The 17,397-nt window shown below is 50.4% G+C and overlaps 1 protein-coding gene across 1 annotated transcript; it reads left to right on the top strand.

The window, feature by feature from the left end:
• Positions 1–1,373: 1,373 nt before the first annotated feature.
• On the top strand, positions 1,374–6,045 carry LOC123110451 (L-galactose dehydrogenase). The gene is made up of 5 exons (XM_044530966.1): positions 1,374–1,656; positions 1,732–1,960; positions 2,062–2,361; positions 4,786–4,914; positions 5,664–6,045. The coding sequence occupies exons 1-5, from the start codon at positions 1,496–1,498 to the stop codon at positions 5,793–5,795; spliced, it is 951 nt and encodes a 316-aa protein (XP_044386901.1). The 5' UTR covers positions 1,374–1,495; the 3' UTR covers positions 5,796–6,045.
• Positions 6,046–17,397: the final 11,352 nt, after the last annotated feature.

The following is a 17,397-nucleotide window of genomic DNA, read 5'->3' as shown; positions in this document are numbered from 1 at the left end:
CGGCCGGATGTCCAATGATTCCCAGGCTCCGGTCGACCGAGCCCCTCCGGACGGCCGACACTTCCCCAACAGAACCAAATTAATGGAAATCCGAGGAAGACCGGACGACCGTGCAGTCGACCACAGAAGCCAAATTACGGACGTCCGAAGACCTACGGACGACCGGGCCGTCCCGAGCCACTAGACGTTCGCCCCCTGGCCGCGCCCAGTTGCGGGCCGATGCCCATGTACCCCTTCACTTCGCCCCTCATTTGCAATATGACTATAAATAGACCTCTCCCACCTCCTAGCTAGGGTTAGCGTTGATTTAGCTCATTTGTGAGATAGAGTCTCGCTCATCCATTCGGATCTACTCCTCGTGAGGGACCGACACCTCTTCGGAGAAGATCCACCTGGATTCAAGAACTCCATTCGGAGAAGACCATCAAGACCTCCTCACGTAGAAGAACCGGTTACCCTTTGTATCGTCTCTTGTTGGATTTGGATCTTGTATTACCTCGTGCCTCGATGATCTAGCACATGTGTTACTTTGTTCTTGTTGATTGAGTGATTTCTCGTGTTTTTTCTCTCGTTCCCCTCCTCGTGTTCTTCGTGTTCCTCGTAGGGATCCGCTCCAAACGTGAAAGATCGGCCTCTAAGGTTCTATCCTACATCACATATCCTGCCACGGCCTTCTCCGTAGCCATTCCTACCTTACTCGAAGTGTCAGTGCTTGCAACTGCAGGTTTTTAACGCCTGACCCTCCGAGCAAACAGGTCTGCAGATTGTATCCCAGGACACTTCCCTCCATTACTTTCTCCTCCGCTGTCCAGAAGAATGGTATTCAACCTGCTGAACCGAGCCAAAATCAATGCAACCAAACACGCTGTAAAGTCGCTGTTCGGCTTAAAAGAAAAAAACTATAGCGCGTGGAGGCCGCCTCTATAGCTGGCCAAATGGGCCGGTTTTTTCGAGCCGGCCCGTGAGCACGCCGGCACGGCCCGCCTTGGGCCAGGCACGACACGGGCTAAACGGGCCGGGCCAGGCACGCGGCACGCCCTGGGCCGTGCCTGGGCCTGGAGGCTAGGCACGCGGGCCGACACGACACGGCCCGATTAAGTTTTCTTTATTTTTTATACATCTATATATGGCCCAATATGTAAAAATAGGCTAAAAATGCTCGGTGCGTCAAATAATAGGCTGAAAATATGCGGCCCACCGTGCTAAACGGGCCAACGTGCCGGCCCGTTTACTAACTAGGCCGTGCCTGGGCCTGGGGGCGCAGCACGCGGGCCAGCACGGCAGGCCCGTATAGTAATCGTGCCCTGGCGGGCCGTGCCGGGCCAGGCACGGTTATAATGGGCCGGCCCGTTTGGCCAGGTATGGCCGCCTCACCATCTCTCCCGCAAATTCCCCGCCGAGACAAGACAAGGACACGACGAGCTGGACCATCAGCCAGGCAGGCAAGGCAACGACCACCCACCTCCGCTCGGCGCAACCAACACCAACCCGAGCAATGGAGCTCCGCACCCTCGGCGGCACGGGCCTCCGCGTCAGCCCCGTCGGCTTCGGCGCCTCCCCGCTCGGCAACGTCTTCGGCGACGTCCCCCGCGACGTCGCCCGCGCCACCGTCCGCCGCGCCCTCGACCTCGGCATCAACTTCTTCGACACATCCCCGTAACGCCCGCCCCGCCACTCTCTCCCCTTCCTTCGCCCCCGCCTCCCGCGGGCCTGAGCCGCTGTTCTTCGCAGGTACTACGGCGGCACGGTGTCGGAGTCGGTGCTCGGGGACTGCCTCCGCTTCGCGGGCGTCCCGCGCGACAGCTTCGTGGTCGCCACCAAGTGCGGCCGCTACAAGGAAGGCTTCGACTTCAGCGCCGCCCGTGTCACGCGCAGCATCGACGAGAGCCTCGCGCGCCTGGGACTCGACTACGTCGACATCCTTCACTGCCATGACATCGAGTTCACTAACCTGGACCAGGTCGGTCTCGCCGCCCACCACCTGTTCGACGAATTCCCTCTACCACCTCTAACCCATGATTGATCCTGTAACACCATGTATTGCTGTTTGGATGTTTGCAGATTGTGAACGAGACGATTCCTGCGCTGCAAAAGATCAAGGAGAGTGGGAAGGCGCGGTTCATTGGAATTACTGGATTGCCGTTGAGCATCTTCACCTACGTGCTTGACCGGGTGCCTCCCGGCTCCGTAGATTTGGTTCTGTCGTACTGCCACTACGGAATCAATGATACCGCACTGGTGGATTTGCTACCGTACTTGAAGAGCAAAGGTGTTGGGGTGATCAGCGCTTCACCCCTTGCTATGGGGCTTCTCACGGATAACGGTCCACCTGAGTGGCACCCTGCACCAGAAGAACTCAAGGTATTGCTGTAATACGATTTGTGTTCGTTTTCATCCGACTATTTGCAGGACAAGCTATTTCTTCACAAATCACCTATTGTAGGTAGAATAACCAGATATAAGATACTGGTACCATCCTATTTTTAGAAGAAAACGACTAACGCATAACACATTGGGAATCTTTTGTTTTTGTCACTCTACCTTTTGCCAATTTTCCTTATGCCACTCTAGAGTTTGACATTTCACTTTTGCCACTCGTAGCCTTTGATAATGTATCACAATTGCCATTCCGTGGTGAAAGCAAAATAATTTTATTTCACTTTTGCCACTCATAGCTTTTGACAATGCATCACAATTGCCACTCTGGAACTTTTGCTTTTGCCACGGAATGGTAGTTGTGATGATTGTCAAAAACTAAGAGTGGCAAAAGTGAAATGTCAAAAGCTAGAGTGGCATAATGAAGATGAGGAAAAGCTAGAGTGGCAAAAATAAAATTTCACCTAACACATTATGGCGTGCTGGCGCTGCCACGCCATCCTAGCCCTGCATCACAAGTGCTACCGCATGGTTCGGCTTGAAGGAATCTGAGTATCTGACAGCACTGAGCACTTTGCTCCCGAGCACACCGATACAAACATTAACGCTGGACATTTCCCCTTTTTTCAATGCCGTAAAAAGGCGCCAAAGATACACTTGCGTTGCCAAAATATGCAGCCTGATACAGATAATGGAGCTTGAGGACCGACGCGTCGCCAGAGAGGTGGTGCCGTCACCCTGGGCCTGGGGGCATCGGCAAGAAGCTTCTTGGCCACCCTACTCTGACTTGGTTAGCTACTAATAACTAGGATAGTTCAAACAGTCAATGAGCAACACATACTTCTTTGCTCGTCGAGTGGATCTGCGTAGCAGAACCCAATCCTCTATCACAAGCTATGACTTGAGTTGTTGCGCGCGGTAGACCGGTAGCAGGGTATCGGACATTAGTGATGAAGAGAACAGGGATTAGGGAAACCATACTTTATTGATTATTGCTTGTATTCTCTAGTACAATCAAGATCCTTTCTATGTAGGATCAAGTCCTGTAGGCTAAGCCGACTCTGTCCTTATTGGTCTCCTACACGTAGTGCTACCTAACAGTGTTAATCCCCGCACTTCCTATCTCTAATTGACTATGAAAGCTGAATAAAACTCCTGCTACTACTATTCCCCACGTAACAAATAAAGGAATGCTGGTTTGTAGGGGTTGTTGAGATGGAAAATGAGGGACAATTAAGAAGGATTAGGAAATTTTATATGAAATTGGACCAAACATTCTGGACTAAACTCTCAGTTATCACAATTCGGCTGCTCATTTCTGTTTTTTGTCAGTTCTAAAATATCAATTTAAATATTTTTGTTTTGACAGTTTTTCAAAAACAATGGAACGTGAATAACAAAAACTAAGTAATTCCACCTTAAAATTCCATTACTTCAAATTTCATTGAACAAACTGTTTACAGCATCATTATGTCCATGTGGATGTAGGTGTATGTGACTTCAAAGGTATACTTTCTGACACTGGAACATATTTTGTGAATTTTATTCGTGATAGGTTTAAAGTAAATAGCAACTAAAAAGAAACATTTTTATGCCAAAATCCTTATCCGAAGGTGACAAGTGGTGACTGTGAAGTTATGTACACAGGTTACATAGGTGAATTAATAAGTTGGTCAACTTGATTCTTTCTGCAAGTTACGGAAAATAAATTTATTCCCTATGCTGTTATAATTACGTTTGCCACGTACAAAGAGAAGTTCATGAGACTCGTAAACATGATCGCTGGTTTTGTCCAAAGTTCAATAACCGCTTGTCCCATTTTCGTTTGGTGGATCCTGGTTCACCCTAGTTTAGTGAAGCAGGGAGAGAGAGCCATAGAAAGGGAATGGTAGAGTGGTCAATGGTCCCTTTCGATGTGTTTTTACCTCAAGTCTCTTGTGGAGGATATCTCGAGAGTGCAATTGCAAAGCAGCATGTATATTCCAATTCTTCAAGTTGATTTATGTGTTGTATTTGAATCCCTTCTAACCCATTGTTCCATACTAAGGATGCTTGGTTTATGATAAACTGGCAGTCCCATTTGCCCAACTAGCTATTGCCTACTTTAGTCGTTTTGTTAACTAACCTCTTCTTGTTTTCGTGGTTATTTTTTCACAGAAGATTATGAAATATAAGTTCATCTCAGTACAGTTCATTGATGGCAAACTGAGCCTAATTAACAAACAAGAACTGAACAATTTGCAATACATCTCTCAGTAAAAGCTCTTGAAGATAATTATTACATCTGTTACACTCTCGTGGGTGAAATAGTAGTTGAAATTGAGAAATCTTATTGGCATGTATAACACGATCTGTCTGATGTGTCAAACCAATCCATCAATTGCCATGTATAACACGATCTGTTATCAGCTGGCATGCAGGACCGCGGCAGATCACTGTAGAAAGAAGGGGAAACATATTACAAAGCTAGCCATGAAGTATAGCTTGATGAACAATGAAATTTCTACAGTTCTTGTTGGAATGAACTCTCCAGAACAGGTACTCAATTTGCCTCACTCTAGTGGATCTTCTACACAGCATATCCTTTAAGCATAAATTTAAGTATGTACATGTTAAATATCCCATTTCCATGCCTGAACCTGCCTAAACCCGATGAACCACCTGCTGAGTGCTTAGTCATTCTGTAAAGCAAATTTGGCTCGATCTACTCACATGTGGATGCCCAAGGGAAAATAATATAGTACAATAACCATTTTAGTTTTGGAGAGAAATAATATTGTTCTCGTCGGATAATCATCGGAGTAATACCACATTGAACATAACAGTCTTCGTTGTTTATGTACTAGCTTCTGCCTGTTTTCCAATGCTGCTTCGAATTTTAATACAGATGAGCCATTAAATTGTGACCTGTATTTTTCCAGTAAACATAGCCTAATAATTTTTTTGACTATTTACTGCTTTATTAATAGGTAGTGTATTTGTTCAAATTGGAACAAGTGCTGAAATATTAGGCCTTATTAGAAACTAAAAAGTGCAGTAAATTTGTGTCCTTATTCTACTAGGAGGAAACAAATAGTAACATGATGTAATGTTAGTTCCGGAATTAAAGTAATACAAACCTAATATTATAAAAATAGTGTATACCACAGGAGGAAGCAAAAATGGCATTGTTTGTACCTTCCATATATTTTATCAATTAAAACATGTTAGCTTGAAAAGATATACTCTGAAGGAATTGTTCATCTTGTGCTTACCTGAAAAACCATCTGGTGCTTATCTGATTCAAGGTGGAGGAGAATGTAGCTGCTGCAGTGGAGTTGTCGACTTTGGGCATAGATGAAGAACTTTTGCACGAAGTGGAAGCAATTCTAAAGCCTGTTAAAAACTTGACCTGGCCCAGTGGTATTCAGCAAGCGTAAATGTCTGAGTCCTACATTAGTAGCTTGGCCAGATGAAATCCATTGGGATGAATATATGTGCTATTAGTTGATAGAGTCATATATGTTCATCTGCAGCCTTGCATGTTTGATCGAAATGGGATTATCCAAGGCAACCAAATGGAAGACCGTCATTTGGAATTTGTGGGTAATGTTGTTGTCTCTAGTAATTTATGTGCCTGAGAGCCGACACTAACAATAAAAGGTGAATGATGATCGATCATTGAATAAATTGTTCGCGTATGGCTGGATATATATATATATATATATATATATATATATATATATATATATATATATATATATATATATATATATAGAAAATCATATGGATACAACTGCCAACTTAAGCAGGTGAATGACGCTGCGACAATTTGTTGACCAGAACTTCTATGAATTATAAAAAGTTATAGGTCAACAAATTGTCCCTGCGTAGGAGTATATGCCATGCAGGGATGTCTTCATTTTAGCTTCTTTAGAAGCACCTCCCCCATTGCAAGAAAAATCGATCCTTTTGACGGGGAATGAGTGTTTATCAAGATTCGAAACTCTTTTCAAAAGTGAAGATTCCTCTTTAAACCTACGATCCTATAAATCAAGATTCGAAACTCTTTTCAAAAGTGAAGATTCTTCTTTAAACCTACGATCTTGTAAATACTGAAGCACTGGAAGCAAGAATAGATAGGGCCGTCCCAGAGCTGATTATAACTCTACTGTCTGCTGTCAATGGTGACACAGGGATCCTTCAGCGGCATGTTCAACCCCATGGCTGCTGATATTATCTGTGGCACCGGCATGTTCGCCGTGCCGGACGACCCCCTCCACCACTGCTGATATTATCTGTGGCATCATTATCTGTGGCATCGGCATGCCGCCAGAGAGAACGACCTCTACGGCACGCAGTGGTTGACGGGGACGGTACGTGACATGCATTGGGTATTAGCTGTACGGAGGAATGGTGCGTCGCACCAGAGAAGGGACCACGAGTGGATCGGAGTGCTTCAACCCCATGGCTTGCCGAGGGCGACCCTACCCTACCAGCCATTATTGCCGTCTCATAAACATGGTATATACTCTCTTCCTCACAAAATATAAGACATTTTCTGACGTTGGGAGTACATTTCTATGTCCTTGTAGCAATTAGTTTAATACACCACGTGCTCTATCGGCCAATTCGCGTGCGGCAACATTTTAGCTTTAGATCTTATCACTCTACTACCACGAGTGGTTTATTTTTGTTTGTTGTAGTTATGTGCAAGCTGGGGCTTTGGTACAGTTCATTCGAGAGTCGAGATTCGACCCGTGACAGCAAAATGGGACTTCACGGTGCTCTCAGTGCTACCCGTCCTCGTAGGGCATCTTCAACGGCAACCGTAAAAAACCTCCCGCATCCGTTCATGGATAGGGGTATCAGTCCGAGAACACAGATACGGGAGACAACCATCCAACACTAGCAGTATACATTTCAAACCGTATTTTAACTAATCGGACGAAATTCATTCAAACCGGTCGATATTCATCAAAGTTCTGATAGAAAATAGCACAAATCATTCACACATGGCATGCAAATTAAGTCTAGTACAACAAGGTCTTAAATTAGACTAGATCCCAGATGTCCAACAAGTTTTTCAGGAACGGATAATGTCCTCCCACACATACTTTCCCTTCAGCTTCATCCAACAGTGTATGCACGTAAATGGCCGTCCCGCTGGCCTGTCGTACACCACGACGGCGCGTGCGGGCTACATATAATGTGTAGAACCAACATTGAGTGAATGAATCGACCAACAAGTTGAGCAAGAGGAAGTAAAACTTACGATCTCATCCTCTGCCGCGTGCAATGGCTACCTTGCCTCGAGCTGACGAGCCATGTTGCAAAATTTGATGACACTGATCTGGATAGCGTGCCAGCGATACGTCAACGACCTCATGTTGTGTGGTTGAATGATGTACATGTTGTAGGGCGCAATGTGCTTTCAGCGTGAAACTTTTCATGCACTTGCTCCAAGAAAGGGCCCCCTCTACTCCTGCCTATGAAAAAACCGCGGATACGGCCAACCACGCAAACTCATCCTCCATGGTCGAGTAGCTCATCATCCTTCGTACTCTAAAAAACGACATAGCATTTGAAAATAAGCTCAATGACATTTGACTGAACACCTGCCGGGTGTGGTGTCCGCCATGAAGGTCGTCGACAGGGGGCGGAGTGTACCTGGGTACAAACTGCTCCAGGGCTGAAAGCTCTGTCGAAACGGCGAGCGGGCACGTTGGTGCTGGTTGCGGACGTCCGGCAATACCTATGTGACGGCCGGAGACAAACAGCAGCGGCGGCGGAGGTGGAGGGCGCGAATGCAAAGCAAGGGGAGAAGGGGTGAAATGGAAGGAAATGGGACCGGGAGTGGGGATTGGGTGGGCCGGGGGGGGGGGGGGGGGGGTCGGAGTCCTACGTTTCAGGTGTTCGGACTCCCGCAAACCTTTCACACTTTTATCTCCAATTTGCGGGAGAAATCGCGTCCGGACAGTCCCGCGGAACAATTCAGGTTGGTGTTGGATGACTTCCGCAGGCACGATCGAAACGGTTGCGGGAGGTTTTCTTCGCCCGCCTTCCAGATAACTTTACTTCGCCCGCATATATGGATGTTGTGTTGCTTAATAATGTGAATACGGCGATAGGCACATATCTTAATTTGTGGCTGGGCGGGTTGATAAGCAACTACACGTAGGAAGACGGCTTCCACAACCCTTTTTCGAGATCTCTTCACTCTACTACTGGCAATTTTTTTCTACAATCTGTGTGCAAGTGGACTGCCCAATTTATGTATTTTTTGTAAAAGTTTGCAAATTGTTGGAGACGTTACTGTCGGTGTCAAAACCGGCGGATCTCGGGTAGGGGGTCTCGAACTGTGCGTCTAGGTGGATGGTAACAGGAGACGAGGGACACGATGTTTTACCCAGGTTCGGGCCCTCTCGATAGAGGTAAAACCCTACGTCCTGCTTGATTAATATTGATGATATGGGTAGTACAAGAGTGGATCTACCACGAGATCAAGGAGGCTAAACCCTAGAAGCTAGCCTATGGTATGATTGTTGTAATGTATGTTGTGTCCTACGGACTAAAGCCCTCCGGTTTATATAGACACCGGAGGAGGCTAGGGTTACACAGAGTCGGTTACAATGGTAGGAGATCTACATATCCGTATCGCCAAGCTTGCCTTCCACGCCAAGGAAAGTCCCATCCGGACACGGGACGGAGTCTTCAATCTTGTATCCTCGTAGTCTTGGAGTCCGGCGGACGATGATAGTCCGGCTGTCCGGACACCCCCTAGTCCAGGACTCCCTCAGTAGCCCCTGAACCAGGCTTCAATGACGATAAGTCCGGCACGCATAATGTTCGGCATTGCAAGGCGGGTTCCTCCCTTGAATAATCCAGAGAAGATCATGAACACCAGGATAGTGTCCGGCTCTGCAAAATAAATTCCATATTCCACCGCAGAGAGAATAAAATGTACACCAGTCCAATCTGCTGACGTATTATGCGGCGTGACATCACACCGCTACCAAGCCTTTGTTTGAATTGTTTTTTACTATACCACCTCAGCACGTTTAGCGAAGCGGTTTCCTTGGCACGTCTTGTCGAAGCAGAGATCGTGTTCCCCTTATTCCGGGATTCTCATCAATACGGACGTGGGTAACCCAACCGCGCCATTGATGGTGGCGCTTGGGAGATAAGCGAGTTTTATCAGGCCAGCGGGACGCATTTTCGTCCGCCTATATATAAGGGATAAGGATTTACCTTCTCACCTACGCCTTCTTCCTCCTTTGCTTATCCACCTCCGCGTACTCAAGCTCCAACGCCCAAGCTCGCGCATCTCGCCTCGACATTCTCCGAATATGTCCGGAGCGGGAGGAAAATGGTTGGCCTCCATCGTTAAGGAGGAGCACATCACCAGACTGCGCAGCGCCGGATATCTTTTCGGCGATATCGCGCATCGGCTGCCCGACGAGGGGCAGCTCGTCCCTACCCCCGGGCCTCACGAGAGGGTCGTCTTCCTTCCCCACTTCCTCCGCGGAATGGGCTTTCCGCTCCATCCATTCGTCCGGGGGCTCATGTTCTATTACGGCCTGGATTTTCACGATCTGGCGCCGAACTTCATCCTCAACATCTCGACGTTCATCGTCGTGTGCGAGGCCTTCCTCTGCATCCGGCCCCACTTCGGCCTGTGGCTCAAGACCTTCAACGTCAAGCCGAAGGTTGTGCTGGGTGCGCAAGCGGAATGCGGAGGCGCCATGTTGGGTAAATTACCCAACGTCCTTTGGCTCGAAGGGGCCTTTGTGGACTCCGTCAAGGGGTGGCAATCGGGGTGGTTCTACATCACCAAGCCGCGCAAGCCCACATGGGCGGCGGCCCCCGGGTTTAGATCTGGCGTCCCCACGCAGCTCACCTCCTGGAAAGAGAAGGGCTTGCTATAGGGCGATTCGAAGGAGGTGACTGGACTCCGAACCTGCATCCAGAAGCTGGTGAGCAATAAGCTCAGGCTCGTCGACATGGTCCAAGTCATGCTCATCCGCCGGATTCTCCCATGCCAAGAACGGGCATTCAATCTGTGGGAGTTCAATCCGGAACAGCACCAGGCGCTGAGCGGGCTCTTCGATACGACATACGAAGGCGCCTGGAGGGTGCTGTTTAAGGGCGCCGAAGCCCCCGCATCCGCGACGAAAGATCGCGGATTCAGCTCGCAGTATCCGACTGACGAGGTAAGTGATTCAACCCCATTACGGGACACTTTGTAGTAATCGAATTGATTATAAGAGGGTTTCATTCTTTCCTTTCCTTTGACAGGAATGGATGGAGAAGGCCAGGCAGCTTATCAGCCCGGCTCCCATGCCAGAAGACCAGTGGACGCCCGTTTAGCAGGGCTGCTGGTTCCGGCACCGCATGTGGTGCCGGAGAAGAAGGCCAAGAAGGTGGCCGCGGGGACTCGAAAGAGTTCCCGCAATCAGGTGTCCGACGACGAGGCGGACTCCTCCCCCGAAGACGAGGAGGTTTCTCTCCCAGAAAAGGGAGAGAAGAAGAGGAAGGCTTCCCCAATAGGGGAGGCCGAAGGGTCCAAGAGGGGGAGAACTATCCCCCCGGACAGTTTCGCCAACACCACCGTTGGCGAGGATGAATGGCCTCCAAGGGCCAGGCGTCCGGCGAGATCGTAAGTATCCGGATCCTTGATATGCAAAATCTTTTATGTCGCGTAGTGTCCTTCTAACGCCGCATTCTGTCCGTAGTCCGGCCGATGACGATCTCCCCGACTCATTGAGCGGGTCGTTGGCCCCGTCGGATGTGGATTCACTTCCGACGGCCTCTACCCCACGCGTCGACGAGGACGCCGAGGTGGGATCCCAGAGAGGGACCCATCAGGAGGAGGCTCCGGAGGCGCCGTCAGGCAGCCTCCCGGACTTTGCGCCGGACTCTACATCGGAACCCGCAGTGGTTCCAGAGTCCGGCAAGCGGCCCCTTCGAAAGAAGAGCAAGACCATGACACCGGCGGCCTCCGTCCAACCGGAGGCGCCGGATAACTTGTTGGAGGCGCTTAAAGGTGCTTCCATCGAGGAAGAACACCGCACTATCATGAGTGCGGTGATTCAAAAGGTTCAGCTTGCCAAAAGCGGGCTGACCGAAGCCTGCAGCAGCCTTCTAACAGGCTTTGAGGTAAGAAGTTAAAATTATGTAATGTAATACCGCATAGACAGTAGCCCCTGATGCTCAGTTCGGTGTTCGGAAAGAAAAACTGGACTGAGGATCTAACAAGATATGCGCAGGGTTGCTTAACATATGTCAATATGGGTTTGCAGGCTGCGCTGCTGACCTCTGCCGCACTAACGGCGGAGGTCGATGTGCTGAAAAAGGATCTCGAGCGGTCCGAGCAAGAGCTCGGCCATGCCAAGAAGCAGCTCGAGGACAAAGAAGGTGAGTCACACCGCTTTGAATGGTTACCTTACAGAAAAGGATTTTGGTTGCAATAAAATTAACAAGGATAATATGTGTATTGCAGGGGCCACTAACGAGGTGGCAGCCCTGAAGGAGGCTGTGTCCGCGGCCGAACGCAGTACGGCCGCGGAACGGGCAGAGAGAGAAAAGCAGGAGGCGCGGGTGGCGGAAGTACGGCAAGAGCTCCAGGCTCTCATGGAGAAACGTGAGAGGTTGGAGCGTGACTCCAAGACTCGAGAGTCCGAGCTTGCCTCGGCTCTCGAAAGTGCCAAGTCCGCCAAGGCCGAAGCCCATAAGGCCCTTCAGGAGGTGGAAGATGTAAAGAAAATAGCGGCGGGTAAGGCATTTTTCATGCAAAGCAAGCATGTTAATGTAAAATACCTGACACTTACCCGCATTCGGAGCTCTCCAGGGGCGTTTGCAGATCTGCCGCGTAGTGCGTCTGATGCCGCCGCATTCTATCGTGGCGAGGAGGGGAGCTCGACGGAAAAAGGCTTCTGGTCTCATTATGCTGAGGCCGGACACCCGGTGCCCCCAAGCGACCAGCTGAAGCAGCTGGTCGAACTCCACAAGGTAGCTGAAGAGGCCATGAAGGGCCTTATAGTCCGGCTGTGGCCTGGACAGGCCATGCCTGGGAGCTACTTTGGCCTCGTGCGGCGGCTGGTGGATGCATGCCCCTGGGTGGATGTCATCAAGCGCTCCGCCTGTATTGAAGGCGCTCGCCGGGCCCTCGCCCGCACAAAGGTGCAATGGGGCAAGTTGGATGCGGAGAAGCTTCTCGCGGACCCACCGCCACCGGGCAAGGAGTATCGCACGCCCGAAATGTATTATAAATCTGTCCTGAAGGGAGCCCGCGATATTGCGGATGAGTGCCCCAGAAATGTAATCTTTGAGTGAATTTGCTATGTATTATCCTGTGCGCTGAAACTTTGTTCATGTGCGCTTGGAGCAACGCTTTTTTGATTTAAAATATTACCTTCTGTGCGGCCGTTTATAAAATCTGAGAGATGGCAAGTCGTTGGCTTCAGCCCCCAAGCCACGAGCGCTGGGGTGTTCGGGATAAACTTGAGCACTCTTGTTCCCATTGTTGGGTCCATCGAGGGAGGCGCTCAACACAGCGAACAAGGCAACCGGACTTATAATGCTTGAACACTCTCACGTAGCCATAGAATTCTATAATTTTAAATTTCGGTGAAGCCCCTGGTATTCGGAAGACCGAATCCGGGGCGCTATCCACGCCTTCGTCGGACATTGTCCGGAACTTCGCTCGAAGCGGCGTGACTCTTTAAGGACCCGAAAAAACCTCTCGAACAGCGATCAGTCTCTCGCCTTATCATGCCAGTCAGTTTTAGCTTTCTCCACTGAGGCGCTCGCCCGGCTCAACTGGGGCGCAATCGCAGTGGTTCTCCCAGTGCCACCTTAGCCGACAGAACGGAACGTAAGGCACCAAAACGTGGGAGCCGGGCAAACCCAACTATTGACCCAAGACATGATTCGGAGCCGATTCATATAATGCTATAAGTTCGGGGTGCCGCACTTGTGAAAGTGTTCGGACTTATCACACCATAGAGTGGGGAACATAAGCCCCTGGCGTATTAGGCCGTACCAAAATATACGGGCGCAAGATATCATATAATGAGCATATATATATAAAAGGTAATGCAATTGCAAAAAGGGTGCTGCATTATTAATGAAAGAAAGTCTGCTAGTAGAGCGGACTGATACAAATAGTGCGGTAAGCAAGGGATTTGGACTAAGTAAACATGTCCCCCTTCAGGGGTGAGCTGCGGACTTGGTGTATATAATCGAATTTAATGCTCGTAATTGAGACCACCTGAGTGTTCGTCGCAGCCTTCTTTCATCCCTGACTGTTGCATCATGAGTTCGGCAGGTTCATCGCCGGACAGGGCCTCTGGTTAACGGAGTCCTGTGTACACAAAGAAGGGAAATAAAAAATAAAAAAAAGGGGGGGCACACTTGCAAGCCCCCGGTGTGGTCGAACCGCACTCTGGGTCCGTTGCGATCGTGCCCCTTCCCCTGTGCCCATGGTATCTCCAAAGCGTAATGATGTACGCGGAGTGTTATTCTTGCGATCATGCATGGGCGAGGGTTGGGGCCGCATTGCTACGCGTGCTCTAATCGCGCTAGGTGGTCTTGGTTAGCATTGCTCCGGGCGCGTTTTGCTGTCTCCGGCCTTTTAGCGGCCAGACTCGAGAATTGCCTTAAAAGGCTGCTCTGTACTTCTGCTGCGAGAGCCGCTGTATGTTCCTCCATTCGGAGGGAGCGTTCCATATTCCCATTGACCGTGATGACTCCGCGAGGGCCTGGCATCTTGAGCTTTAGGTATGCATAATGCGGCACCGCGTTGAATTTTGCAAACGCGGTTCGTCCGAGCAGAGCGTGATAGCCGCTGCGAAACGGGACTATGTCGAAGATTAACTCTTCGCTCCGGAAGTTATTCGGGGATCCGAAGACCACTTCCAGTGTGACTGAGCCTGTACAGTTGGCTTCCACTCCTGGTATGACACCTTTAAAGGTTGTCTTTGTAGGTTTAATCCTTGAGGGATCTATGCCCATTTTGCGCACTGTATCCTGATAAAGCAGGTTCAGGCTACTGCCGCCGTCCATCAGGACTCTCGTGAGGTGAAATCCATCGACGATTGGGTCTAAAACCAATGCGGCGAATCCGCCATGGCGTATGCTGGTCGGATGGTCTCTTCGATCGAAAGTGATCGGACAAGAGGACCATGGATTGAACTTCGGGGCGACTGGCTCCATCGTGTAGACGTCCCTTAGTGCGCGTTTCCTCTCCCTCTTGGGTATATGGGTCGCGTATATCATATTCACCGTCCGCACTTGTGGGGGAAAACCCTTCTGTCCTCTATTGTTCGGCGGTCGGGTCTCTTCCTCGTCGTCGCTGTTTAGCCCCTTGTCATTGTTTTCGGCAATTAACTTGCCGGCCTGCTTGAACACCCAACAATCTCTATTGGTGTGGTTAGCTGGCTTTTCAGAGGTGCCATGTATCTGGCATAAGCGGTCGAGTGTTCGGTCCAGATTGGACGAACCCGGAGTGGTTCTTTTGAATGGCTTCTTCCGCTGACCGGGTTTAGAGCCTCAGAATCCGGCGTTGACTGCCGTATCCTCCTTATCGTCGCCGTTAATGCGGCGTTTGTTTTTGTTTCGACGTGACCTGCCGTCGTTGTCCTTAGTATCCAGACTGCCAGAATTTTTACGGAGATTGTTGCTGCGAGCTAGCCAGCTGTCCTCTCCCGCGCAAAAGCGGGTCATTAACGATGTGAGGGCTGCCATGGATTTCGGCTTTTCCTGCCCTAGGTGCCGGGCTAGCCATTTGTCCCGGATGTTATGTTTGAAGGCTGCAAGGGCCTCTACATCCGGACAATCGACGATTTGATTTTTCTTCGTCAAGAACCATGTCCAGAATTGTCTGGCCGATTCGTTTGGCTGCTGAATGATGTGGCTTAGGTCATCGACGTCTGGTGGTCGCACATACGTGCCTTGGAAGTTATCAAGGAATGCGGCCTCCAGGTCTTCCCAACACCCAATTGACTCTGCGGGCAAGCTGTTAAGCCAATGCCGAGCTGGTCCTTTAAGCTTGAGTGGGAGATACTTGATGGCGTGGAGATCGTCGCCGCGGGCCATATGGATGTGGAGAAGATAATCTTCTATCCAAACCACGGGGTCTGTTGTGCCATCGTAGGATTCAATGTTTACGGGTTTAAACCCTTCAGGGATTTGATGATCCATTACTTCGTCAGTGAAGCATAGCGGGTGTGCGGCGCCTCTGTATTGAGCAATATCGTGACGCAGCTCGAGAGAGCGCTGTCTGCTGTGCTCGGCCCGGCCGGGGTTATTGTATCCGGCGCGACGGTATTCGTCGTGGGTCGTGGGGTGCCCACGTGATCCGTAGATGGATCTGGATTGTCTTGCTTTGTCCTCCAATATCTCTCGCAAGTCCGGCGCGTTCCCTCTTGGCTTCGTACTTTTGGAGCGATGCCGGGGTACGGTCTTGGCTGGTGGCCTGGATGCCTCTTTGTCACGACCACGGGGTGGTCGATCAGCCATATCGTGCGCTGGTGATGGAGGTATGTATGCTTCCTCCTCTAATCGGGGGAGCAGCTTGCGTCTTGGGTAACTTTTGGAGGGGCGTTCGAGTTTATACTCTTCGGCCGCGGGGACCTCGGTCCATCGATCAGCCAGCAGGTCTTGATCAGCTTGAAGCTGTTGCTGCCTTTTCTTTAGGTTGTTTGCTGTGGCGATAAGCCTGCGCTTCAAACGCTCTTGTTCGACGGGATCCTCAGGTACGATGAATTCGTCATCGTTGAGGCTTGCTTCGTCTTTGGAGGGAGGTATATAGTTATGATCCTCGACCTCTTCGTCTACCGCCCTCTCTTGAGGGCTTGCTTCTGCATCCTCCTGCGCTGAGTCTTGCTGGAGGGGATTGTCTTCGGCACTCTCTGGAGTATTATTATCTCCTGTGCCGGAATCTCCATTCTTGCTGTGGCGGGATTTAGAGCGGCGCCGCTGACGCCGACGTTTGGGTTGCTTCTTTAAAGAGTCTGCCTCCGCTGCTTCTTCGCCGTCCCCGTCTTTTGGGGTGTCCACCATGTATATGTCATATGACGAGGTGGTCTTCCAGTGCCCTGTAGGCGCTGGTTCCTGTTCGTCTCCGGCATCGTCGTCCATAGCGTCGATGTCGTCGGAGTCGTAGTCTAGCATGTCGGTTAGATCATCGACAGTGGCTACAAAGTGGGTGGTGGGTGGGCTCCGAATTTCTTCGTCGTCCGTACCCCAACCATCCTGGCCATAGTTCGGCCAGGACTCTACTGATAACGAGAGATGCTTTAGTGAATTCAGGATATCGCCAAAAGGCGAGTATTGGAAGATGTCCGTGGCGGTGAATTCCATAACCGGCGCCCAATCCGAATCGATTGGTAGGGGCGCGGGAGGTTCGGAGTCCGGCGAGGAGTCCGGCGCCTCGGAATCACGAGTTTCACAGGGGACAAGATTAGTGTTCGGCTCCATCGTCGTGGATGTTGAAGCCCCCGGGGCGGCGTCTATCCATCGGCCCTCGATCTGGGCGATCGGCTCCGGACTAAAGGCCGAAGCGGATTCATGTGCGGCTACCAAGGCACTGTTCGGTGGCAGAGCTAGATCATGCCCGTCGTCACAGTGCGGCGCGCTTGGCTGTGGCTCGAGTCCGTCGAAGATCAAGTCTCCGCGGACATCGGCCGTGAAGTTTAGGCTTCCGAATCTGACCTGACGGCCAGGGGCGTAGCTTTCGATCTGCTCCAGATGGCCAAGTGAATTAGCCCACAGTGCGAAGCCGCCAAATACGAAGATCTGTCCGGGGAGAAAAGTCTCACCCTGGACAGAGTTGTTGGTTGAAGATGCCATCGGGCCTATCGGTGACAGCACAGAGGAACTCTCAATGAAAGCACCAATGTCGGTGTCAAAACCGGCGGATCTCGGGTAGGGGGTCCCGAACTGTGCGTCTAGGCGGATGGTAACAGGAGACGAGGGACACGATGTTTTACCCAGGTTCGGGCCCTCTCGATGGAGGTAAAACCCTACGTCCTGCTTGAT

The sequence above is a fragment of the Triticum aestivum genome, chromosome 5B (assembly GCF_018294505.1).
Source record: "Triticum aestivum cultivar Chinese Spring chromosome 5B, IWGSC CS RefSeq v2.1, whole genome shotgun sequence".
Taxonomy (NCBI): Eukaryota; Viridiplantae; Streptophyta; class Magnoliopsida; order Poales; family Poaceae; genus Triticum; species Triticum aestivum.
Note: the sequence above shows the minus strand (reverse complement) of the source record. Positions and strands in the feature narration are given on the sequence as shown.

Bases quoted from the DNA above. Each gene is read 5' to 3' on its own strand.
- LOC123110451 (XM_044530966.1), top strand. From the start codon at position 1,496: ATGGAGCTCCGCACCCTCGGCGGCACGGGCCTCCGCGTCAGCCCCGTC. The intron at 1,657-1,731 runs GTAACGCCCGCC...TGTTCTTCGCAG, and splicing joins AACTTCTTCGACACATCCCC to GTACTACGGCGGCACGGTGT. The intron at 2,362-4,785 runs GTATTGCTGTAA...ATCTGTTATCAG, and splicing joins CTGCACCAGAAGAACTCAAG to CTGGCATGCAGGACCGCGGC.